At 45.2% G+C, this 27,001-nt stretch overlaps 1 protein-coding gene across 2 annotated transcripts in view; it reads left to right on the top strand.

Moving 5' to 3' along the window:
* LOC133958307 (neuroligin-3-like) overlaps positions 1-27,001 on the top strand; it is a 95,296-nt gene that overhangs the window by 57,419 nt on the left and 10,876 nt on the right. For both annotated transcript variants that reach the window (XM_062393030.1, XM_062393031.1), the window contains one exon: positions 25,840-26,629. In XM_062393030.1, the coding sequence (XP_062249014.1) occupies positions 25,840-26,629 (790 nt within the window). The remainder of the gene's footprint in view (positions 1-25,839; positions 26,630-27,001) is intronic.

The following is a 27,001-nucleotide window of genomic DNA, read 5'->3' as shown; positions in this document are numbered from 1 at the left end:
TGTTGCGTTGCTATTAATAAGATGGCTGCCTTGTGTGCTACATGGCAAGTGATCTAGCTGCACATCTGAGACTTTGGAAGGAGAATGGTCATTAAAAGCAGTCTCTCTCAGCAGGAGAGTGTTTTTGACCGGCTTATTAAATGAAGTCCAACAGTTGTGTTGCCACAGAGAGAAATCTCTCTCCCCATCTTCTTTTTCCCCGGCTTCAAACGGAAAACGGCTAAAGAAGTCCAGAAGCAAGGACATTCGCCAGTCCCATGTATTTTCTATCTGGCATTGTGTGGGCATTAACTGAACGTGCAGATTTAGCCTTTTTCTCTATCTCCTAATGATCGTTGTGATATAAAGGGAGAGATAGCTCCTTACGCACGTGTACAGAATACCAAGTGGCGGATGACTCAGTTGTGCATTTGTGCATATATCTCTTAATGTGAGTCAACATCTGTTTCACCCCACACAACCTTCAGGAGACATACTGTATCTCCATGCATGTGTCTGCATCAGTGTGCTTTTTCCAGCGGTCCGAGTATGTGCACGCAGGAATATCTGCCCACAAAGCACACATGAGGGAAGGGCTAGTTGTAGAGGCACTGAAGGTCATTTGGTTTCTCTTTTTTTTCCTCTCTTCCTGTAAGCAATCAGGATAAAAGCTCTGCTTCGGAGGAAGTGCTCCCCTTTTAATGGAACGTCTTGGACATTAAAGACAGCTAGTGTGGAGGATCCTTCATGCCAATGTCAGCTTTCATTTTTATTAAGACTTCTGGGTTATTGAGGACCATAAATGTGCATGTTAAATGCTTGGGTTTTATTGCAGTGGTGCAATGAGTACCAAGGCTGTTTAATGCAAGACACCAGTGAAACCACTTGAACCATAAGTATTAAGGGGCAGACAGGTACTGGGTTTTCAGGGAAGGGTGACAAGTCTTTCAATCCACAGAATAAAAGATGATATAAGTGAACGGGGGCATTGCGGGATGTGAAGTCAGAGGGGATCTGAGAGATTGTCACGCCAGGACATTCTATCCAAATCAAATCTGAGATAATAAAGATATTCTTAATGGCTGCTCTTCATACTGAACTACTTCCTGTGGGGTTTCCTGAAGGTGATTTAAGGTTCAGGTCGTCTGGGAAAGGATGTGACTTGGAAGTCATAGGAATTGATGTATTGCTGTACAATTTTCTTTGGCTGAATAACTCGTGCCTCTGTACGAGCGACTTGAGAGTGAGACACAAACTGCCATATCCTGAATGATCAAGTATGTATATTCATTGAATGATCTGAAGGGAAAATGGCTGCTGAAGAAACACTTCAACCTAACATTTAATGGCACACACATCTGAATGAATGTGGCATTTACATTATTAGCCCATTAGAGGATTAGTAGGTTAAACGGTGGAGGGAGCAGAAAGTCTAATCCAATGAACGCATTTCATCTGACATATTAACTCGATGAATAAATAAACACACTCAGTGTTTGAAATTATTTGATTAACCGATTCATATTACTCACTAATCCACTAAAATGTATCAATTAGTTTGTGATGGTCAGATTATTGTTTTAAATATTTGCACTGGTTAGTGTTTCAATTGGAAGATACAGCATCGAGCATCATGCTTTTGATATTGCAGTTATTACATAGAAGGAGCCATAATAATAATTTATCAATAAAAAAGTTTAAATGTGGCTCGATGGTATAGACTTTACATTGGAAATCAAGTTAAATCTTACTTAATTTGTAAATATAAGCTTTTTTATCAAATCAGTTGCTTTATTAATAAGTGTAAAAACACTCCACATGCAGTATTCAGTGATACGGCCTAATGTGATGGACCTGGTTCAGGAGGTGAAAGTCATGCATCAAACAAGGTTTAATGAGGTTTTATGACGTTTATGTTCAACCCCTCATACCGGGAAGCTATTTATGTTGTTTTTAATTTGGCTTTTATTTATTTTAATGATATTCTTTAATTGTTAGCAAGTTATCTGCTTTCCTGCATAGTTGTATAACTGGTATACTGTAGAGATAGTAGATACCATAAAGAGACACAGTGTTTCATATATATGTGTTAGTGCATAAAACTGTGAGCGCTGCTTTTTATATTCAAAGCATTGTGTACATGTTTAAAGTTTGGATTTCTAGGGCTGACAACACATTTATTATGATTAAAAATTAACTGATTAATCATGAAGTCAATCAAATTATCTTAGTTAATTGGAAACTATTCTGAATATCTGAAAATCTGACATAAACTAATTGATTCCAGATCCAGAAACAGTCGAACAAAAAATAACGTGTATATGAAAATTTAAGTCAGCTGGTAAATTGTGTCATCCAGAGTTTGACTCTCACATATGCGGAGATCAGCAGGAGATGTGCGAGTGAGACACGTTCACAGCAACAGTAAAATGTGCGGAGGAACTGACTCAGACATTCGTGTTCCCACATGCAGCCTCGCCAGAAATTGTCTTGACTTCAGTGCACGTCTTAAAGCAGCTGGGGACTTGTTTGAATTTGTAGTATTGGAGTATTTTGTGTGTATTCATTTCTGATATTTAAGCTATAGGTAAACATGTGACTAGATTCACTTTCTAAAATACATGTATATCATCCATTGAAGGGTGAATTATTGTTAATAATTTAATCACATTTTCAAGGCAAAATATTCAGAGGATTAATGTGATTCAGAGAGAGTCTCCGCCTGAATGACTTCACCTATAACAGAGGAAGGAGGGTTAGGAATCGACACTGCCTTGCAAGGTCTTGTCTGAGGCCATCTTTGGTTTGTTTTCTTTCTGCGCAATCTTCGCAAAATGATTACTGGTCTGTTTCTGGCATGCACCTAACATGTGGACCCTTCAGCGTGACGGAAATACGACTGACAATAACATCTACTGGACCCTGAATCAATCTGCCTGCGCCAATCCGGCTGATACAGTGCTGCCGTCGTGGGATTCAAAAAGGCTGCGTTGCCATGAGCACCTAACGTCTGCTCTGACAATCACTTACCGTGTACAAGTAGGCCTGTAGTTGTCCTCAGAGGGACCAACACAAACTCTGTTGTAGTGCTACTGCCTCGGAATTGTAAGGAGGTGTTGCACTCATTCATTGCTGCGTGATGAAATATTGAATTAATACAAATACAAACACTGGTCCAAATTACCCAATATCCTACACGATGAAGGTGGCTTACAGATGCTCAGAGGAGGAGAGTGTGAGTTTTGCACTACACCACTGCTTTAGCTGTAATGTTACATCTGGCTTTGACCTTTTGAAAATAACAAGTGTGGGTTTCCTCCCTCGAAATGAGACCCATGGGAGGTTTTCTTTGTGCAATGGCCTGCAGGCCTGCATTCCCCCTGCTTCGTTACGTCCCGTGCTGAGCGCTCATCATACAGATCTGGGGCTGCGATCCATCCTCCCTCTGTGTCAACTTCATTTCTGTGGGTTCGGCATCCTGGAGCCGCCATCCATCGCCTGCAGGTTAAGCATTAAATAAAGGCCCCCTTGCAAGAGCCGGATTGTGAATTGGAGTCACCGGTAAAGATAGCGATGAAACCACATTCCTTATTCATGCGAGATGCAGCTGTCATTGTTGTGCAAATGCATTGTGCTTGAGAAGAAACGGAGACGATTCTCGAGGTTGAATAGACCCCATTTCTGAGGCATTCAGAGACCCGACTCTGTAAAGTTACCTGGGTGTTTGGGGCAACAGAGGACCTCCATCTCAAGGTTTGATTTGGCTGTTTGCTGAAAGGTGTCTGTGCATCTCAGGGTGTGAAAAGAGCCCTGTGCAAGATGAGAGAATGGGGACGCGCCTTGTCAGGTGCCGTATTCTTCCACCTCGATTGACAAGAGCAATAATTAAACCAGGGGGATGCCATCACTGTGGAGCAAGAATGCTTGTATTTATTTACGCTGACTATTCAGCTTTGTTGTCTGCCATATACTGTGGTGTCATTGTGTGGGAAAAAGCAAACAGATTTTTAGCAAGTGGTCTATGTGGCATTTTCCCGTCGCTCTTTGAATGGCTTTGTGTAGCGGAGGCAAGAAACCATTATTTTTTACCAAACAAATATTGAGAAAAACCAATCAACTAAAAGGTATTACTCTCTTTTGAACTCGGAATGGGCCTAATTCAGGCAGGAAATAGTTTTTTCTCTCCTCACTACTCACCACTGCAAAAAGGGAAAAGGTATCGAGCGGAAGAAAAAAGAGGCCCTGTGGAGTCATTTGAGGTGGGAGGGGTGGTATTAGGGTAAAGATGACTCCACTGAGGTCAGATAGCCAGTTTAAGGCAACACTCCTGAAAACAATATCCAGCCTGGCTGTCCATCAGAGGGAGGCAGCTTTACCTATCCCTTGCCAGAAGAGAGTGGAGGAATGAAGAATTGACAAATTGCCTGAAAACGGTGAAGGCAGTTCATTCTGGTAGTCCAGCCATCAGTCTGTCTCTGCTTGCAGCAGGTAGTTGAGCCAATAAAGCATAGAATTATAGGTGTTAAAGAGCCGAGTGGCGGGTCAGAGAAAGAAGCGGGGGATAATTGAGTACTTTAGTAAATCCATGCCTCCATCCACCACAGTAATAGCTCAGTGCATTGCATATATGAGATATACCTGTGGCCCCATATTCACAACTGTACCGATGAGGCTTGGCGGCCTGAGCGGCATGTGGCCCATCTCGCCGATATCCTCCAAGACAATACAATGAGACCCATCTGGTGATGTACCGCCAAGATTGCTTTTGGAATCTAATCGCAGCTGATGAACGAGGTGACTACAGAATATGTCATCTGTTGACGACCTGCATTCCCCAGTGAAGACGCTGGCAGTCATTAGTTCAGGTAGATGCCATATGAATCATTCTTGATAAATCACTGTCAAGGGCGCACTCATACACCTGCTAATGGACAGTGACAGTCGGCCGTGGCGGAGGGGGGGACGGCGCTGCAGCCCGCCATTGTTTGATCCTGTTAGGCTTAAGATCAATTAAACCAATAGCTGCATCATATTGCTCCCAGACGGTCTCGTCTGTTTCCTCTCCTGATTGGTGTAATGACTTGATGGAAATATCAGCCTCACTGTCTGTCTCGTCTGCACTGCCTCAATCTCCGAGGCATTTTCCCCCTGCTCCCTTTTCCCTGTTCCTCATAGCAGTTTCTTTCTTTCTTTCTTTCTTTCTTTTTCCAGTACCCGCCCTCCCCCATGTCTCTCTTTTCGTCTTCTCACCATGTCTCCCTCTCTCTGCCTCACTCTTTCTCTCTCTGGCACCAGTGTAAAGCATCCATTATAGAGCGATGCATGGGTGTCTGTGTGAGTGGGAGAGAGGGACTTGGCACTCCTCCCGCCCCACCTGCAGAGGAAGCACTGACAGCTGAGCACTGGGGGCTCCTCGCTCCCCCTCCTCCTCCGCCCATCTCCGCATCTCTGCTGACCTCCCTCCTCCTCTCACACCTTCTCCATCTCTCGCTTTCTCTCACCCTCCCTTCATTCCCTCTGGTTCCACACATATTGGCCCAATTTCTGCCACCGCTCACTAGTTTCCCATACGCTGTTTTCACATTTCATTATTTCTATCCATCTTTTCTTTTTCACCGTCTGTTCTGCATTTTTCTTGTCTTCTTCACTGCACAATTTGTGTGTCTATTCGCTAAATGTATTTACCGGCTAGATTTTTGAACGGCACGATATTTAATAGTTTGTTGTTTCCATGTTTGTGTGCCAGATGAACGACTGCAGTGCAATTAGCTGAACTTTGCCCTTTAATGATGACCACGAGCGCTCAGCTTTTGCGTGTTGCTGCTGACAGCTCACCTCTGCCGCTAGCTGGGTCAGTCCTTCAGTGTCTGTACATCTGTTCATCCCTGCTCCAAGAAAAACAGTCGGCTGAGAAACAGACCGATACTGTGGAGTTATGCGTGAGACCACCACCGTATTCCTTATCTCTATCGCAGGTTTGCACAACGTGTGATTTATGTACATCTTCTGCAGTGGAGTGGGAACATTAACAGGTTTTTCACACTGTTCTTTGTGATGACTCTGAAACTTGTTTTCTGAAATAGGATATGTTCTACCTGGTTACTCCATCTTAATAGGCACACAGGTGGATATTATTATGTTTGCATAGAGCCTACCTGCTGCAGTCGCTTCTCGCAGACGGAGTGATCTGGAAGGAAAATCGTTTTTTCAATGTGTGATAAAAAAAAAACATCAGTTGAATTACTGCAGGTTGCCGGATGAGAGCTTGTTACAAAGGGCAGCGATCTGGATATGTCATGTATGACATCCAGATCCATATCACTAACATAAAGCACTGTCTGTAAAAGTTTCCACAGTCCAATGTGTGCGCGTGCAAGCAAGTGAACATATGCAGTCTCAAGCTGCGGCCTCTCTACCAAGATGTTCAGTTCTGGGCAGTGCAAATGCATTAGCCCTAGCTGTGAAATTTGCATAGTCTGAGCACAATGAAATCCCCAATGAGAGGAACTTCGGCAAACATGCTGACAAGCAGAATCCTCCACTATAAAGGGCCAACATTGTGCAACCTGACAAAAAGACTAAATCTTTAGCTCCCAGGCCTGCAAGGCTGTAATAGATTTTTAGCTTAGAGAGGTAACATAAGCCATAGATCCTCTTCAGTGGTAAAAGAGAGGGACCCACCAAATCAAATGCAACTGTTAATGAACAATATAGCCAATGTGCTTTGGCACGACTTCCAAGACAATTTCTCTGTGGTGTGGATAGTTAATTCTACGTCAAGTCACAAGGTTAATTTTTGTTTAATGTCTGGACTGAGAGCCAACCGGTTGCTGCAAAATAGCAGTTAGATGTGAAGGAAATTGCTTTTGCATGTTAAATTGGGCTGAAATGGCAGGTGCATGCATTCAACAAACTAGCTGGTGTGACAGATCATCTGATCACATGTGACAGCAAGTCATTCACACCTGGCTAACATTGAGGATGGGGTCGGAGGTAGTATGACTTAGAGGTGTTGGATCAAAAGCAGGGCAACAAAGCACACCTGCAGCTCTGGTGTAACTGTTTGATAATTGTGCAATGTCTTTTCTCAGTAAGAAAGATATTTCAAAAATAATATGTCTTCATAGAAATACCCCCAAAATTCACGGCTTGGACGGTATTATCAAAATTAAAAGATTAGTCCAGAGTGGCAGGACTGAAGCCTGAAACATGCTTCTGTGACTGCGTCTGCGTCTTTTCACGCCGCTGTGGCGCAAGACTCGTTTTCATTCATGCTTCCCCAACCGTTGCGCGTCTTACAAAGCAATTCCGCGCCAGAACACTAGGCGGAGTAATGCTTTTTGTCGAGACGACCTTAGAGACGCCTTCTTTCTTCTTCGTCGATTGTTTATTTACATAGCCACTGCGGCTCCTCGTAGCCTTTTTCTGGCGGACAAATCCGCCAGTCAGTGACAGGTTATACAAGTGATCATACTATCGGATATCTTCTGCCAAGTGCTCTTCTATATGGTCCATATTCGTTCTTCTAAATCTTCCGTGATTTCTGCCGGTTTTATGGGGCATGAAACCGGAAATGCAGCTCCAGAAGGGATGTAGAGCAGACCAATCACAGCCTTGCGGGCTGAGGGAGCTTGCGGAGCTTTGCCGTAAATTTTAGAAAAGGGGGTCGACACCCGTCAGCACGTAAGGAGGGATACATAAGCACGTAAGGGACCCGGAAGGGCTCTTGCGCTTACGGGCCCGTGAAAACGCAGAAGCATGTTTCAGGCTTTAGAGATACAATTCAACTCTCTGTGCAGGCGCTTAACATAAAAAGCCCTCCTGGGCAGGATTTGAACATTTCCCTCAGAATCCAAACTCAAGATTCTAATTTCATGGTCTTTTATTGTGATTTTAAGCAAATATTACAGGATTTTATTATAACAACTGTTTATATTTCTCGTATCTTATTCTTATATATATAAATAAATAAAGAATTTGGTATCTCTCGACCACAATCTCATTTATTACAACACGAAGAGGGCTTTGAAACAGTTACTTCCTGTCAAGAATTTAAATTGTGACCCTTTATTTCTGAAATCCATAATTTTCCCAACAACGGAATTATGACATTTTTGTTTAACTTTCAATATAAACATAGTAATTCCCTTGATGGACAATGAACAAAACAAAACTTATAGCATCAACAGAAATTGTTTTGACGTACTATATTTACAGAGGTCGTCTACTCTTCAGTCAACGTGTAAGGCTTTCGGTGTTTCGTCCCTGTATGTTTTCAGTGGAAAGCGTGTGTGATCGATTCAGACCGATGCAGCACTACAGCAACAAGAGAAGAAAAAAAAAAAGATTATTATCCCCGAACAGCTGGAAGGCTTTTATTGTGAAGCAGCTGCAGGAAGTGCTGAGGATGTGTTTGCTGACAAAGCAATGCAGCGACGTGGATCAGAAACCAGCGAGGCTTCTGTCTTGTAGATGAAAAGGAAGAAGGGGAACGTACAGAAGGAGTCAAACGAGACTCTCAACGCGACGCCTTTGTTATCCCTATGCCAACAAATGCAGATGAAAGCAAACCTAAACGGACTGTTTTCTCCCAGAAGCTGTCCATGATGAGCAGTTTAGTATGCAACGCAGGGGCCGAACCTAGCTGCGTGAGGAAGCTCTATTTTCACGCCCAAGCACACCTGGCTAATTACTGCTAGATATAAGTGTAGAACTTAAGCGTCGACACCTCCCACCTGAGCTGTGATGCAGGCCAACGTTCAGCCGCCCTTCATTTATAACAAGAGGCAGCTCTGACAGCGCCATCAGAGGAGGAAAAACAGAATAATACATGCAAGTAAATTTTAACCCATGTATTATTAGACGGTGACCCGGGCTTCGGCAGACAGTCACGACTTTGACAGACGGAAAACATTGAACCAAAACAAACACTGCTCTTTGTGAATGAAAAATCGGCTTCACTCCTGAAGCATTTCTCCTGGTTCTTAAGTGAAGGCTGTTTATAGAGCACGCACCCTCCGCACTATTTCAGATGTTGACAAACCGATATGGCATGCCACTAATCTTGATCGATGCCCACCAACGCGAACACTACTCACACTGCGGAGGATAATGAAATGTAACAACATTTCTCAAAAGTCATCTCAGTGATCTGTTTATTGTCCGTTACGAAAGGCGACAGAGACTCTGCCGTTTTCTGGTCGGGACAACAAGGCAGAGTGTTTGCTCTCTGAACACAGAGCGGTGCAGAGTGCTCATAAATACATCTTTGCTTGCCCAATGTGCTATTCTTAGGGTTCCCCTCTGAGCCACTGTCTAATTGGAGCCCTGCTTGTCCTGTCGGTGGAACGATCCTCCACACACCCTGTTTTACGAGGCCTCGGAGTGACTGAGCTTCCCTGTCTGGGTTTTTCTCTGGCTGTTCCCCGGCACGTCCCGGGACTCCTGCTCATCGGTGAGGGCTTCATTAGCCAAGGATGGGAGGTGGCAGCAGATAGAGAACAGCTGTTTAGCTAACCACTCACATTGTTAGCCAGCCTTCTCCGTATGCCTAACTGCCTCAATCCGTCCCCTAGCTACTAATAGAATGCTCATTAGAAGAGGGGAGGGAGACTCGATGGGAAACAGCGCCTCTGTGCTGCAGTTCTACCAGCTTCTGCGACTCCTCCTCTCCCGCTGGTCTCTATTAGACAGTTGTGCGGAACAAACCTTCCCTCTATGGATCAACTACCTATCCTGCCCAGGTTGTCCTCTGACCCTGACATCCTTGGAATGACAAGGGCTGTATTGGTACCAGAGTTTTTCCTCTGAGACCACCACCGGCATCTGTAGTACCAGAACATGCTCCACATTTGAGTTATAGAACGATAGGAGCTTACTGAATCCCAGAGGACAGATGGAGGATGCCGTACACTTCAACCCTAAAAGGAGAAAGAGTTAGTTTGGTGTTTTCTTCTTTTCTTTTCAAATGTCCCCCAAGCAGTACAATGTTAAATTATTCAAACCCTCTAGATTGTACTTCTGTAATTTGTCTGAAACCCAAAAGCACAAGTCTGTGTCACTGTGTCTAAATTCATGGAGCTGGCGAGCGGGCTGGAGAGCTGCGACACCAGAGATGGCACTGTGAATATCTGATGGCGTTCATCGGCTACAGATCTGAGCCAAAAAAAAACTGCATCCTTGTCAAGCCAAACCCCAGTCCTGGCTGAAAGAGGGCGGCCCATGTTTGATTAAAATTCAAACAGGAAAACATGTCATCGTGGAAGTACCTCATTGAATTAACAAAGGCTACTCGCAAACATTCCCCAGTCCAGAAATACACATACACAAAGAGCACAGCGACGTGGGGGGGGGGGGGGATTGACAGAAATCAATGTGTGCTAGAATTGATATGCTCTAAGCTATTTACAGTAAATGACAGCAACCGTAGGCTCTGCTGTCATGTGCAAATGTGCTCTGGAACAGAGCGCACACAGAATACAAACTATCCCCACCTGTGATAAGACAACCAGGATAAGTAGACGGTGCTTCTTTGTGCAAAACCATGTTTATTCATCAACAACTTTTTTCAAGAGACACTCTCCGATTTGCATCTTTTCATTTGAGGACAGGGGATATAATGATGTGCACCCAGAGACAAAGTGTCAAAGATCCAATTCTGCAATTAAAATAAACAGGAATGTTCTTTTTCCGTCAATTTGGCTCTTATACAATTTTCCGTATCTATCTGAAGCATGGAAGCATCTTGAGTTGTCATTTATTTAATTTGCTAGATCACAGATATTGAGCATTTTATTTCTTAGTCTGACATATCAGTGCACTGCATCACAATAAATATCAATATGTACATACTGTTACAGTGGGTTTTATTTATATAGTCAGCTATTATTTTCCATATTTAAAGGTAAATGCAATGAAGTATATTAACAATATTATCAGTATTGTTTTTTTTCATGACACCTGACACCTGGTCTGAACAAAACAAGGTCTCTAACCAGGTATTTATTTGTGACTTTGATTAATATGTCACTGAATGTTTATTATTCATTGTAAATTAACAATAACATGTCCATTCAAACTGAGAGAAAATGTACAAACATGCTGTTTCAAGGTTTTTGCTTTTAAGAATCAACCTCTAACGTCACAGCACATAATTTGACTGACATTTCTCTGTTATGGTCAATTGTCATGATTAAGACATGACCGTGTCACAATGATCTGGTGTTCACAAGACCAAGACCCTGATTTGTATAAATATTTACACTTGTGCATCTTTGACTCATTTAATCATTCAATCATGTGCTTTGAAATCAACTCTACAGACATAATATCCCCATATGACCAGTGTAAAAAGACAATAATACTGAGATCATGAATATTGTCAAACTATTTTAATATTCCTCTCTTATGATTTAAAACGTGTTAAAATTTGTATCTTTTGAAAGGAGTTGTTATCTTGTACCTTGAGACCCTGACTGAGCTGTAGGTGACAGACCAGACCTGTGTCAAGTCTTCATGTCGTGATGGGAGCTGACAATTCCACTCACTCTCTATAGAGTCGGTGGTGCCACTCTGAATGTGAGCTGGAAAAGAAGGTCTGTGGGTGAAACATGTGTCAAGTTGTGACATTAGTTGCCGTTGAATATGTGTAAGCTTGACATTGAGAAAGCGGAGTGTGCCAGCAAGCAGTCTAACTGATAGACAAGCAGTCCCACACACACACACACACACACACACACCGCTCCAGACTCACAGCGATACTGCTCAAACATGTATGAATGAGCACAAATACTAGAATACACACACTGGCAGCAGTGGCCGTAACAGGTCCAGACCCCTGGGATTGACTATCATTAAAGGTTGGCCTGTGTAAACAGCCCCCTCCCCACCTTCTTGCTCAGCTCACCTTAGCTCAGCTCCGCACACATGCAGGCACACACAAACACACACACAAATACACACAAGCAGAGGCCATGTGTGCATGTAAGTCCACAAACTCTCCCACTCCGGGGGATTTCATGTGGCTACAGCTGTGTGCCTACTGGCACTGGCAGCAAGAGACACAACAGAGAGGAGAGGATATAGGGGAATATATGAGAACGGACAGATTGCAGTGAGAGGCATGTTACCATGAAAACGAGGGCAAAAAAACATGAGAGGAGACAGTGCACGCTCTCACACGACCGTAATGTTATTTCTTTCCTTTTGGATTTTCTCTCCGCTGATGCCTACAGCTTGGCTTGAATATAAAACACTGATAATCTTTAAGTGTGACCACTGGGGCGGGAAAGGCAAGTATTGAACGCCTTTCCTACCTCAGTGAGGCGGTCGCACAGCTCCACAAGCGGCACGAGAGGTTCACCAGAACGCAGGCACGTGTATACACACAAGGACCCACACAACAGAAGCAAACCCAATGACAATGGCAAGCATGGCGGCAAGTAACACACACACACACACACACACACATACAAAAAGAGACACACAAATAAATAGTGAATGAGGCAGCCAGGGCAGGGACGCACTGTTCCCTTACCATAGCTCAGCTCAGCTCTCTGCCCTTGTGCCGAGACCTCGGCCTGTCACTCTGCGTTTTACTCCCTGCTCCGCCGCTGCACTGTAAGCAGCCAACACAATTTGGGGTATTGAGGTGGTGAAGAAACTGTCCACCACTACCCATTTGGCCTTTTCAGAGCTTGACAGGGAGGTAAAAATACACTTCATGCTGTCCTGCCAAAATCGAAGAAACCTGCTGCAGTGCCGCTGTGAAATGGGAACGTATATAGTGTTATTAGCCCGGCTGGTCTGAAATGAGGTTGACACGGCGCCAGACATTGAGATGTTTTCTGTCTTCTTATTTTTTTGGGTTGTTCCATCTGAAATTCAATATGATGTGTTGTTGTACCAGATGGAGATGTGCGCAAAATATATTAATTATCTGTCCATTATGGTTTGTGACACTATCAATCTGTTATCAGCTGCCCACAACAATAACTAAAATGAGGTGTCACTAACAAGTCGTCTCTGTGCTTGATGGCCTCCATTACTCTTAGTCCTCAGTGTCCTCGTGAGATCAGACAGTAACCGAGACGTCGGCAGACGATCAATGCCCCGTCGTGTTTGTCTGCGCAGATCGAGTAAATATCAAAGTAAATGTCGCCGTCGCTATCAAACACCTTTCCAGGAACAAAACTGGGTTGTGGACTTGGGAGTGCAGCCATATCATGTTCTCCTGAGGTCTCATGTATATTTGATGGGGCCTGCCAGATGTGGCCTTGGATTGTGTGGATGTGTATCAGCGAGCAATCTCTCTCGCTGAGCTCACAGAAATTAGATTTTCATCTCAGGCCCCAAATCTAATACACAAGCTTATATTTACTCACAGTTGCAGAGCATCATAAGCCAATATGACCCTATAGAAGCCTGGCAGAGCCGCGCAAAACAAAGTTAAATGAAAATGCTTTAAGCAAACTGTTCCGCAAGCCATCGAGCCGCCGTGGCTGCGACTAGCTCGGATAGCTGTTTCTCCACCATGGGAAAATAATAAGAGATAAACCCCACTGAACAATAAAATAACCCAATTATTTCTGATCTCCTTTAGTTGAATAGAAATCAGGTTATTGATGATAAATCCAGATCAGGAAGAAAATAGTTGTCTCTCCACTCCCCAGATGAATGCAAAGTATTTTTCCCTTACCAATATAGAAACGTCTGGGCGTTGAGAAATCTAATTCAAGCAAATCTCACTCTGATATCATTTCAGAGTCTTTGTGCCTGAGCTCCATACCGGCGCGTATCGCAGATGAAACGGTTGCATGAGTCACCCGGTGCATTCAGACGCTCATGTCTCCCTCACAATGAATGCAAAGTCACAGTTAGCATGCCGAGTTCCATTTTTCCTGTGCAGAGCCTTTGCCTGCCTTGAATTCTCTCCTGGGACAATAGCACCCACTGAAGAATATTAAGAGTCCTCTATTTCCTTTTGCCCAACACCCCCCCGCCCTCTCTCTCTCTTATCCTCCCATGACCTCCCCCTTCTTCCTCCCCCCCCTCCCTCCGCCTGGGACACAATGAGGATAGATGTCGACGGCTTACTTCATCCATATGTCTGTTTGTCTCGCTGAGATGTATTTTCTAGTTTGTAGCGCGGATAAATGTGTAGTCAGCATGCTTTTGTTCGGAGGAAGCAGAATTGAAGGATCTCAGATTGATGAGGCCCTCGGTCAACACATTTTTAATCTTTATTACTAAAGTCAACATCTCAGCAGCCCGGTGTACTTCCCCATTGAAGTAAAAACTTTAGAATGGATTGATCCAGATGAGTTTCTGCAGCAGATCGATGCTGCGGCACAAATAACTCTTAATTGTTGGGATTTCCAGTTGACTTGATTTGTTGCAGGAGCTATTCAGGGAGATGTTGCTGCCAATGGAAGCGTTTTGTAAGGCAGGACATGTCATAACCCAATTGTCTCAACGTCCACTTACAGTAAGTGGCCATGGTGGCTAAGGAGCGTGCCACAGTAATTGACTCAATGGGAGTTTACAGTATGAAGCATGAGGCAGGGGAGGCAGGGGAGGCAGACATGGTGCTCTCCGGGGATGGGCTGCCGTGACAGTGCCGCTATCTCTCTCTACTGAGCCTCTCAGCATACAGGTCACTGGTACACAGGCACATATAGAAGCACACACACACACACACATACACACTCACTCAATGCATCCACAAAGACGGTACAGGGAGAGTGATTCCACAGTCAGGTGCAGGGATCACGTCGGCGGCGCTGTCCCGCCCCACAACCCCCGAGATTCTTCCTCAATCTTTAATGTTTGCCCGAGAATGAGGGCGAAGGCGAGGGCGACGCGTATCCGTCCTATTTTTGTCCGCTGTTTGCCTGGTGTGCCGCCTTGAATTAGACCGAGCTTGTGAAGCTTTTGGCTGCGGGGCTACTGGCACAATGGACAGAGCGGGAACAGTGGTGTCAGACGCTGTGAGAGAGGAACAGGCCGGGTGACATAGGCACAGCTAGGAGAATATGTTTACGCTGTCGGAGCCCGTGCCCGCCCTGGCACGTACATGCCTGGTACAATAGTTAATCAGCTCGGAAGCTGCCGCTGCCACTGCTGGTGTGACCACTGACCCTAAAAGGCAATCGGTAATAGGGGGAGTCTTTCTAATAGGAAGAGCAGTATCATTTCGAGTGGGGCGCAGGAATTACAGCACATCAAGGGGAGTGTTTTTTTTTTCTAACATCGCCTCTAGTTCTGGTTCATTAATGGTGGCTTAGATTAAAAGAGTTGTTGATGTTCTCGGTCAGAGGAAAAAAGGTTGCTGCCTACTAGGTGCTCTGTGTGTGGTGGCTAATGAGCTTCCTCAATTATATGAGTGTGTGCATGTGTGTTTGCACGCTTGTGTCATCTATATAGTTGAGTTGTGCAATGTACATATATATATGAGACATTGCCTATAGGTATGTTCTGTGTAAGCCCGAGTGGGATTGAACTTCCCTCGAGAAACACTTGATATTTAGAGGATGCACACATGTGCAGCTAAGCCAAACATGCTTGTGCCCAGCGTGCACACAAGCACCACGCACATTGTTTGCCTTTGTGCGCGTGCTACAATCAGATGTAATCGGGGACATATCCTTTTCTCCACCAGACTCAAAGGCTTGTAAGCTCGTGATCTGCTGCACTGGAAGACTATGAAAAGGGCTGGGGTAAGCAGTAAGCTTCCACCCACCTCCTGCCTTCAGCCGGGATGTGCGTATCCATCTCAGTTTCCCCTCCCATACCCTCACAGCTCACAGCTAATTTGTTTCTGCAAGACTTAGGCACTCAGACTGAGGTCCCTCTCTCTCTCTCTCTCTCTCCCTCTCCCCAATGCTCCATCCCTCCCATCCTGTCACTCTTTCTCTCCTTCTTTGCTCTGAATCCCTCTGATTCCCCTCAGGGGGGTGCACACCCCTCCCGATAATTTGTCTGTCAGGAATGCAAACGGCGCCCTCTCTGTGGCTTTTCCTGGCCCAAAAATGAGTTTCAGCCATCCCATCTGGCTGTCAGAGGCAAGATGTCGCCAAGAATAGAAGCATCCCATCCTCCCACATTTCATGGCTGGATTGTCATATTTGTGTGTGACTTATATATTTGACCCGCCCAAGCCAGACGTGTTTAACATCTGATTTGTGCTTACGGAGCTTTGCTTCCTTGAAGTCAGCGGGCTCTTTGTCTGCGGCTGTCACTGCTCGCTGTATATATTAAAATGAAGCAAGCTCTGGGGCTGCTGTACAATGCAGATGGGGTGTAAAACATGGTGCATATATTTAGAAACAACAGGAGTCAGATGTTTCTCACTGTTAGCACACAGCAGCCACTCGCACGGCTCTCCCATGCAAACCAGTTTCTGCGGGGGCTAGAATCACACAAGTCACTTAATCTCAACACACTGATCCGAAATCTATTTGTGGACACAGCAGAGGAGAGGGAGGAAATCAGAAAACATCTCGTAACAAGTTGTCTCATCTAATGAGATTAGCGGAGCTGCTTTCACAGTCATGACATGGAGATGCACACAGATAACCCTGTAATAACTCATTATTCTTCCCATTTCCACACCGACGCCTAGTCAAGGCTCGCTGACAGCGCGTGTTGTTGTTCGGCGCACACGGCTATCAGGCCAATCGAGGCACTGCAGCAGCGTAAAGAGAGAGAGAGACGGGTGAATTCCGCCTCGGATGCCACGGCACCAAAAAGCGACAGCGATAGAAGGACACCGAGATAGCAGTCTCTGCCTTTCAGACACCGCAGCATTAGTGACACATGCATGAGTGCAAAGGGAAGAAAATGCAGTGTGTGCCGAGCTCTCTATGTTTCTCCTGGCTTGGTAGGGGAGGCTGCCAAGTGAGAAAAGGGTCAGAAATCAATTCAGTGTGGGCGCGTGCATGCATGTGTAGTCATGGGGATGCACAGTGAACGTCCCAAAAAAAAAACACGGGAAACCGCTGAATGATAAGTGAGTGCGGCAAAGGGCATTTTCTTGCCCTAGTTTCAGTGCACGAAAGATCAATAATAACAATGGATCTCGTGCAAGATTCAGTTGTGAAAACAGATTTTTGGTCTTCCGCGGCACATGTGTGGAATTCATAAGAATTCTTTGCATTCTGCAATTTTCCCACGGGCCTGCAGTAAGAGACCTTGACTTTCTGATTTTCTTTTTTGTAAATATTTGTAAATATGATATTGAAATTGATTTGGTAAAGAAAAATATATATGACAAAGTTGATGCATAATTAATATTCATTCTATCATCAGCATCATGGCTGTCCTGTTTGCTGAGAGATTTCATCGATTTTTTTTTACGGGCTCATTTTGTCACAGCAGCTTATGCGTTGAAGTAGTTGTCAGGACAATTGTCTCACTCCTCTCACTGCCTCAGGGTCTTTATTCAGATCACTATCCAGTATCATCACCTATGATAGGCTGGGATATTCTCCAGTCTTATATCTGAATGACGGTTGCCCCCTCGACAGCCGAGCGATATAATAACGCACAGCTTTGCTTCGGAATGTTTTTCACATAAAGATGCTAAAGCCATTACCGCTGTACTGCATCATTAACAGATGCACTATTACCATTGTCTAATTGTTGTGAGTCCTCTAATATGATTATACACAAATCTGCTAAATTGTGATATGTGGCAATTTTGAGGGTGTTGATTATGCTAATGGCCAGGTATCACAAACAGATGGTAAGCATCAGTCTAAAAAGAGCAACAAGTTTGTTTGGTTTAAAGAGTACAGTGAAACCAGCTCGGTACACTGATATCAACAATGGTAATGGGCAGAGTGTTTGTCCGGTGGTGCATGCTGGGCGCAGCTTCTCCTTCTGAAACTCTGAAAGTGACCAGCAGGGATGAGCAACTAAAGACGTGCTGCTGGACTCAGAACCCTGAGGCTGCACCACCGCTGCTGCACAAACAGCTGCTCACCTGTTTATTCAAAGTTCAGTGAAGTTGGACAGAACAACAAACTTCGCCAAGAGTGAAGCTGAAAACGGTTCTCAAGATATGCAAGCGGCAAAGATAGACGAGATTTCTAAATGTATTATACCTGTATTGTATTTAGACAGAAATTTGCAGGAACATGTGGTTTTTTTTTTTTAAATGAAGGTAAAGCCTCTGAGAGGAGGCATTTGTCTCTTTTTTCCTCAATGTGTCACGTTCAACCTCACAATCGCACAGAGCGGCTCCCTCACAACACGTCTCACCAAGTTAAGGCTAAGTCATGTTTCCATCACTGCCAATCAGTGGCAGAGCTGATCAGAGCCTCTGTGTATGGCACAGTCATTTGAGTGAATGCCAATTGATTCCATTCCCATTGCAGACAAAAGCCAGATTTTTGTGGGTTTTTTTGACCAGTGGGAAATGGACTGTAGAAAGATATTGCATGTATTGTGTGTCATTTGTACAATTATCCGGGAACATATAGTTTGACTCTATCATTTCCTAAATGTCAGCTACAGAAAAGAGAGCCTACTCTCACCCTGTGGTAACTTCATCAATCAAACACTGTTCTAGCAATGGCAAGGAACTTCAAAGCTGCCCTAACCTTCAATTAAGTGTTATGAGAAGGTTCTAAGTAGCTGAGTGGAAACAGGCCCATTTTGTGCCTGCACACGCTTCTGTCTGTGGGCACTATAACTGGATCTAATAGTATTTTCAAATAAATAGCAGTGTTATCCTGCAGTGAGTGCCAGATCCAATTTGTAGTGTACCGGACAACACGAGACAGAAACACCCAAAACTTGGATTTTAATTTACGGATCCATCTGCTTTGCAATAACAAATATAAATAATAAATAAATTATTAAATTATTATTTATTATTAATAAATAAATAACGCTGCAATCTGAAAAGTCACAATGTAGTAAACCCCACCCACGCTCAATCCCAGGCTGAATTACATTTGGGGAATTTGTCTGCAACTGCTGTTTGACTCAGGTGTGGTGTGCGAGCCTGTGGTTAGCAGCCAGATGGATGGTTTTGAGCAGTTGCCCCCCCCCCGCAGCAGTAAGCTGGAGGCTGACGTGCGTGTGATGATGAGGCCTGGAGTGTGTGGTATTGACCAGTGGATGTCACGTCGTGATTAGTAGGAGATACCGCACGCGCCGGGCCCAGAAGCACATTGATCCTGGAACCTGGGTACAGCCTGTCAATGGGGTCATTTTTATCCTCCTCTCCTCTCCTCTCCCCTTCCTTCCCTTTTGCCTCCCGCTATTTCCTACCCTCTCCTTCACTCATACCTTCATCTTCCCTCTGCCTTCCTCTTGTCTCTCCTACTCCACCCTTCTTGTGTTCCCCCCCCCCCTCCCGTCTTCCCCATCTCCTCTGTTCTGCTTTCCCATTCGCTCTGTCCTCCTTCCCTCCACCCTCATGGATCAGACTCTTTATCTGGCCTAAGCCACAGCCGGCAGGCAAGCAGTCGATCTCTACAGAGGGCCGAGCAGAAGACAAACAGCTTCAAACAACATTATATTGGGCTGGCATGAAGCATGTCTCACAGTGACGGATGAAAAACACAGGCCTCTCAGACACTGCCTCTGTATGGACATTACGGAAACGCGAGTGTTTCAAAACCCTGCCGCTCTTCCTCTCAAATATTCCTGCGATGCCTCCCGGGAATGTTCGAAAGGCTCTCCTATAGAAATTAGGAAACGGTGCACTTGTGTGTCCCGATCCACGCTATAAACAAAAGCCCTCTGTCTCCGGGAGGAAGATGCAGTTTCTTTGGCAGCCACCGCGTCGGATCATCTGTTATGAAATCAGTGCAGGGTAAATCTGGTTCAGAGGAAACATGTAAAGCTGCACGTTGCAAGAATAGTCGCAGCCGTAAAAGAGCAAGAAAACAAATCGTGCGTGCAGTGAATTAACGAGTGTGTCTTTTTTCATGTCATGTTTCATTTTTAATGTATAAGCAAACAAGTAGTACAAGTCTTACCATGATTAATGCTCTCTCACACACACACACGCTCACACACACATGCACACAGCATCCAGGAACTATGTGGCTGCCTGGATTCCTTTTGTGCGTTAACTTATAGTATCTCCCTGTAGCCTGAGGGAATCCAGTGTGTTAGAAATCTGCGGCTTTCTAATTTTTTTACCGATTTCCTTCAGCGTTAGTCGGTCTGACGCTGACAAGTTTGATGTTTGGGTTGACATTTTAATGGAAGAGAAGAAATAATGTAGGTGTTGTTTCAGGGCTGCAAGACCAATGTGAAATTATCCATGGACTAATGCATGATCAGACCAGCAGCACTTGTGTTTAAGTGGATGCAGCCCGTGGTACTGTAGGCTGTAGCCATGGAGACAGCAGCTTTAACCCTGTGTTGCGTAGTGGCCATGGTTGTACAATTAGGCAAATGTTTTAAGTATTCATCTCACAGCCGGCTTTAAATATTTCAGATGGGAATAGCCTACTTCATATGTATTTTTTTCCCTTTTAGAAAAACAGTGGATTCATGGAAGCAGATGAAGAAGAAGAAAAAAAAAACTGCACAGAGAGAGAGAGAGAGAAAGAAAATAGGAGCCGGAGTGAAATGCAGCAAGAAAGAGGCAGCGCAACATTTATTGAGTGTGTCCAACTGAGCGCTAGCCTGGTTTGACTGTAGATGCGGAGAAATGTTTGCAGCTGAGGGGGCTCCGCATAGTCCACGGGGTCTGTGGAGATTTGCTCACGGTGAGGAGATGGTGGAGGTAAGATGGCTCAGAGGATTCAGGCTCGGCTGAACGCAGGCTTATGTCTGATAATCAGCAGGGAGGGAATCAGCGTGGTCCCTTGGAAAAAAAGAGACAGGGGGGGAGAGCGATGGATAGAGAGAGAGAGTGAGAGAGAGAGAGAGCGATAGGGAAACCAAGCAGGGGAAGGACTGAAGGCGAGGAAAAAGTAAGTACAAGATCTAGGAGGAGTTATGGCAGGGGAAAGAAGAGAGAAGAAGACACGTCCCTGTGGCCACTTTACTTCTCTCTTGCGAGGTCTTTTATGCATACGAGAGGAATTGAGATAAGGTTTGGCTGCTTTACATATTTTCATCCCTATTAGCTCTTAAAGTCATGTGGAATATTGTTAAGAAAATGAATTACCGACCTATAAAAGGAGATTCAGCCGATCCAAACTTTCAAGGTCATCTGATCGATGTGTCGTTAATGTCATCTTTAGTTATTTCTCTTTTCTTTTTTGGATGACATTGTTAAGGTTGTTGTAGTTTTGCAGGATGCTTTTTTACAGTCGCATATATCTGAGGGCCAGGCTGATAAAACTCACTGCTGATGCCTCAGTGGTTTTTGCCATCTGTCGCAGATTACAAAGTACACTCAATTATGGTGCTTACTGGCATCAACACCAACAGAACATCCTTGTCCATTAACAGTGACCTAACACTCACATGCCCATATTTGCCACGTAATATATTAGCAGTGATCCAAAGCACAGCCATGTCATGTTACCCTCTCTCTCTCTCTGATTACAGTGATGCAGCATTGGCTCGCTAATATCAGCAGTTTATCCATATTATCGCTGACAAGTCACTGATGTGTAGGTTTGAATCACAACGCAGATTACTATGCATTAGCTACGTATTGAAATAGTTGCCCTGCTTACACGCAACGTAAACATCATGTGCCTAGTTAACGTTGCAGCTCACTCTGGTGGCAACTAGCGTAGGGTATCGTTTGGGTTTTATTTGAAACAGTTGATAAAACGTTTCAGATGGTCAAACTTCGGCCAGAACCGATAACAAAAGCCCAAGACAACCATTGAGGATAGGAGCGCGTATTGGAAAATGTAAGAAGCATATTAACTGTTACTGTTACATATTAACTAAAATATTCTTAATTGAAATATACAAATATAAATATATATATATATATCCAAACTCACACTTTTACAATTTTTTTTTTTTTGCATTAATGTAGGGTACTGTACATGCTGCTATTGTCATTACTGTTAAGTTAAAAGCTACTACACTATTGCATTTCCGTTATTATATATGTTTTTAATTACGTGAATTTGTTACGATTTTTGCACTTATTTATATTTATCTATTAATGCAAGTATACTCTTTAGCTGCTGATATATCAATTTCCAATTTATCTTAATAATAAAAAAGCTATTCTTAAGGTTGACCCCTGTCTTGTGCTCAGCTCTGGCACTGTTCAGGCACTGGTACCAGTTTAAAAGTATCAAATTGGCATCAGAAAAACCCAGACACTACCCAGCCCTACCTGCCTGTGGGGATGTTGGAGTGTGTGTGTGTGTGTGAATTGCGAATCTCTAACCTATCCGGTGGTTGTCACACCCCCAAGGTCAAGCTTCTTCTTTTTTTTTCTCCCCCCCCCCCCCCCCCCCCCCATCAGCGGTAAATTATCTCCACAGGCTACTCCACCAATCCAGGGCCTGAACCGCATGCCCATTTAACAGGTGTCTGGTGAGGGGGCAGCGCGGTCGAGGTCGTGAAAACAGCGGCTGGAGGCGGCTGCAGGGCGACTCCAGACGCATTTTTTGCCGGAGCCCAATGAGTGATTACCTCAGAGCTCCAGTCATAATTCAGCGTGACCTCAATCTGCCAGCAACGTTATGCTTTGATGGATCTGCTCGCAGTTTTGGTGCCGAGTTCTCGCATGTCTAACACAGGCAGATAATGATTGGGCCTATCTGTTGCCGTCACATAGTATAACACGCTAGATAGGAATGTGACACACATGCTGATAGTGTTGCATCACGCCCGTTCATTTGAATTCGTCCGGGATATTGACTTACTTCACTACGAAGAACACTGAAGTCACAACAATGTCATAAGTGCTTGACCGCCATCATGGTGATGCCAGTCATCTGTCGGTCTATTCATCAAGGCCGCGGTTCATCAATCAAAGTCTGTAACAAACACACATGCACTCGCACACACATCCACGTTCACCTCCCAGTGTGGATAATTAGTGGATTCCCTCAGTGGGTGATGGAGCCGGTGCTCTTCCCTCCTCTCTCTCTGACCTTCCCCCAGCGAGCTTCCTACCACAGAGGGGCTCATCAAACGGAGCTCGAATACATATTTATGGGTCCACTGACAGCTTGTGTGCGCTGGATTTATACGTTTCTCCACAAACAATAGTAAAGCCCGAGTCACTCTTCCTGCCTTTCATCAACCAAAAGCTGGAGATAAATCAAGAGGCGTCAACCTGGCTGCGGCCTCCTCAGCAGCTGGGCCATCTGTGGAACCGGGGTGACGGACGCGGGGCCGAGCCGAGCTCCATCCGAGCCGCTCTCCCCAATTACGACAAACGGATTTGATATACATATGTCTGTCAAATGGCCCTGGCAATCACGGTAACTGCTCTGCTGGCAAACGTTCCTCCTACAGCGAACTTCTGATCAAAGACATTCAGAGAGTGGCTGTGGCGTGGCTGGCCGGCATTGGGATTCAGGACAGCCTCCCTGCACCGTGACCGCCTCCGTCTGCACAGCGCAATCGGAGTTGAGATGTGAAGAGAGGCAATAGCACTAAAGAGTGAGGGGAGGGAGGGAAGAGGAGGAGAGGGGAGGGATGGGACGGGAGGATTAAGCCCCCCCATCTCCCCCCGTCCCCTACATCCCTGCGTCAGAGCGGCCATCTTTCATCTTGCCGCTGGCCCCTCTAATGCTTTCAAGTGCCTCGAAACCCCTCGACATCTGCTTCCGCTCCCTGGGACTCTGCACAGGCCGCCGTCCTGCAGAGACGCACGACCGCCGGACGGCTTGGAGGGCAGCGTCGGGTCAGGGCCGCAGAGAGCCGACAGTCCCATCACTGAAGAGGGTGGGGCGCTCCATTCTGAAACACTGAAAAACGCAGACACATTTATTGAAATTGTTTCTCTCAACAGCTGCTTTCAGATACAAAACAAAAAACCGTTGATCAAATACACAAATTGTGGCTTATACCAGTAAACATGCTCGCCACAGAGACATTTCACAGTTCACTCACCCAGACACATTAATTCTACTTACTACTCGCGAACAAATAAATGTAAATAGCTCTGTAAATAAACACTTCGTCTTCTCCAAGAAGAAATAAGCCCCCCCACCGCCGCTGATTAAGACTACCAAAGTGATATATCTAACACTTAACTCTGCTGTTTACCTCATAAACACAAAAGACTTCAACACAGCCACCCACACTGATGCTGAAATATCACAGACTGAGACCGCGCGGTTTCTCTGCTGCTCTCCAATGCAGAGTCATCTAATGACAATCTGTTTTTCTATCTTTTATGCGTGCCATTTGAGGAGCGCTTCACCCGCTGTGATTTCCAATATCATGACTTCAGTGGACTCCCCTGAACTGCGGCAGTGATGGTGCCGCGTGCAATAAAGCAGCATGGTCAAGTGCGGGGAGCCTCGCCTCTGATTCTCTCAGAGATTGGTAAAACAGCACTCGTGAACTGAAAAGCCACATCAGGTGGACGGATGAGAGGCGGGCTGTCAGCGCAGAGACAGTGAGGCATTGTCGATGATGTGAGGAGGGCCCCAGTGGAGACAGACGTGTCACCTTCACTTTACTGACTGTACGGAGGAATTCTTCCAAAAGGGACGCGATTCAATTATTCCTGAGGAAATCATGTTTGTTATTTGGGATCTTGGTTCCTCGTGGTGAAAAAGTCATTTTAGATATCTTTCATATTGCTCCGCAGCTGAAATGTAATTTAATTTGTGATAGCCCCCCCACCATCCCACTTGTAGACACGTTCTCCACACACACACACACACACACACACACACACACACACACACACACACACACACACACAGACACACACACATATCAAACACCCACCTAGATCGGCACGGCCTGTTGACTCTTTATGCAACATGTGTCCGTGCATCTCAAACAGGAAATGTTGTTGTACTGATGAGGATATTTTCATTGTGTGGCGCCATGTCTCATTGTATTGCAGGGAGAAAGCGCCGAGCATCCATTCCCTCTGCAAATGTAGGGAGTAGGAGTCGAGCTTTATTTATAGCCATCCACCCACAAACTCCTTTAAAATTTAGTGATCTTTCAGGTACACACAAAAAAAAGACTTAACTTACACACGCCATAACTGATGGAGAGGTGCTCCCTGTGTGTGTGTTTGTGTGTGTGTGTGTGTGTGTGTGTGTGTGTGTGTGTGTGTGTGTGTGTTTGTGTGTTTGTGTGTGTGTGAGTGTGTGTGTGTGTGTGTGTAATGACTGCAGAAAAGGAGCATCTGTGTCTATAATTGCAGTGTTTCAGTTTCATCCAATTACAGCTACCTTGAAAAGCACATTAACAGGAGGAGGACATGGGCACCAGTGTTCATATACTCAAGAACACTTATCTCGGACTCTTTCTGCATTTAAGACGAGGGAATGGATCCGTGTTTGGTTTGGTAGTGTCTTGTTTGCCAGTTTTCCCGCGTCCACTATTTGCAACAAACCCCACGGAGCCACATTGGCCGCATCTGCTCCATACAAACATGCAGGGACTATTACAGAGTGGCCATATAGAGATGGATGGAAGAAGGGAAAATGACAGACAGCAAGCTTATTCCCTTCTCTGTCTGCGAGCTGTCTGTGAGACCAGGCCATCTGCACATTCATTATCACAGCCATGATTCCATTATTGTTCTGTGTGGCAACAAGGACTTGTTCTGTCTGGCCTTTGTTATTCTTATCAGCTGTGGAGCTGACAGCCCCCTTTTGATCACGGCAGCAACAAAATTAACAACTCTCATCTAGTAGCACATGACTGAATTATCTCCCATAGGATAGCGACACTAAACATCCTCCTGTCTCCCCCTCTTGTGTCCTTGTGCAGGTCTGTTCCACAGGGCCATCATTCAGAGCGGGTCAGCCCTCTCCAGCTGGGCGGTGAACTATCAGCCGGTCAAGTACACGCGTCTCCTGTCGGAGAAGGTGGGCTGCAACGTCCTGGATACCTTAGACATGGTGGACTGTCTGAGGAAGAAGAGCTCCAGGGAGCTGGTGGAGCAGGATATACAACCAGCGAGGTACCACGTGGCCTTTGGACCGGTAATCGACGGTGACGTTATCCCGGATGACCCCGAGATCCTGATGGAGCAGGGCGAGTTCCTGAACTACGACATCATGCTGGGGGTGAACCAGGGCGAAGGGCTGCGCTTCGTGGAGAACGTGGTGGACTCGGAGGACGGCGTGTCCGGGAACGACTTTGATTTCTCCATCTCAGACTTTGTGGACAGTCTGTACGGGTACCCAGAGGGCAAGGACACGCTGAGGGAGACCATTAAGTTCATGTACACGGACTGGGCCGACAGGGACAATCCAGAGACCAGGCGCAAGACACTGGTGGCTCTCTTCACCGATCACCAGTGGGTAGAGCCGTCGGTGGTGACGGCTGACCTCCACGCTCGCTACGGCTCTCCCACCTACTTCTACGCCTTCTACCACCACTGCCAGAGCCTGATGAAGCCTGCCTGGTCGGACGCCGCCCACGGGGACGAGGTGCCCTATGTCTTTGGAATTCCTATGATTGGCCCCACTGACCTTTTCCCCTGTAACTTTTCAAAGAACGATGTCATGCTCAGTGCTGTGGTGATGACCTACTGGACCAACTTTGCCAAGACTGGGTGAGTAAATGACTACATCTTACTGTCGATCAATTATTCAATTAGAAATGTATCATCAGGATTTTATCAATATCAGATGTCCTGTGATATTCGAATTGATATTCCTATTTTTATTTTTCCACTTTATTATTACCAATATTTTAGAATATAGAATTTGACGGTAGAGTGCTGCAACACCAAAAGACATAACCAACAAGTACATTTTTATTGCACCTTTAAGCAGCTCGAGATTGACAGAGGAGGAGATTTAGTCCACAAGAACGGGCCATGCTCAATTTTGGTGCATGTTAAAAAAACGAAACATTAAAACATCCGTTTTTTGTAAATAGGAGGCAATCGATTTGAGATGTGTCAGGGGGGTCGAGAAGATGT

This window comes from Platichthys flesus, chromosome 8 (genome assembly GCF_949316205.1).
Source record: "Platichthys flesus chromosome 8, fPlaFle2.1, whole genome shotgun sequence".
Lineage (NCBI taxonomy): Eukaryota > Metazoa > Chordata > Actinopteri > Pleuronectiformes > Pleuronectidae > Platichthys > Platichthys flesus.
Note: the sequence above shows the minus strand (reverse complement) of the source record. Positions and strands in the feature narration are given on the sequence as shown.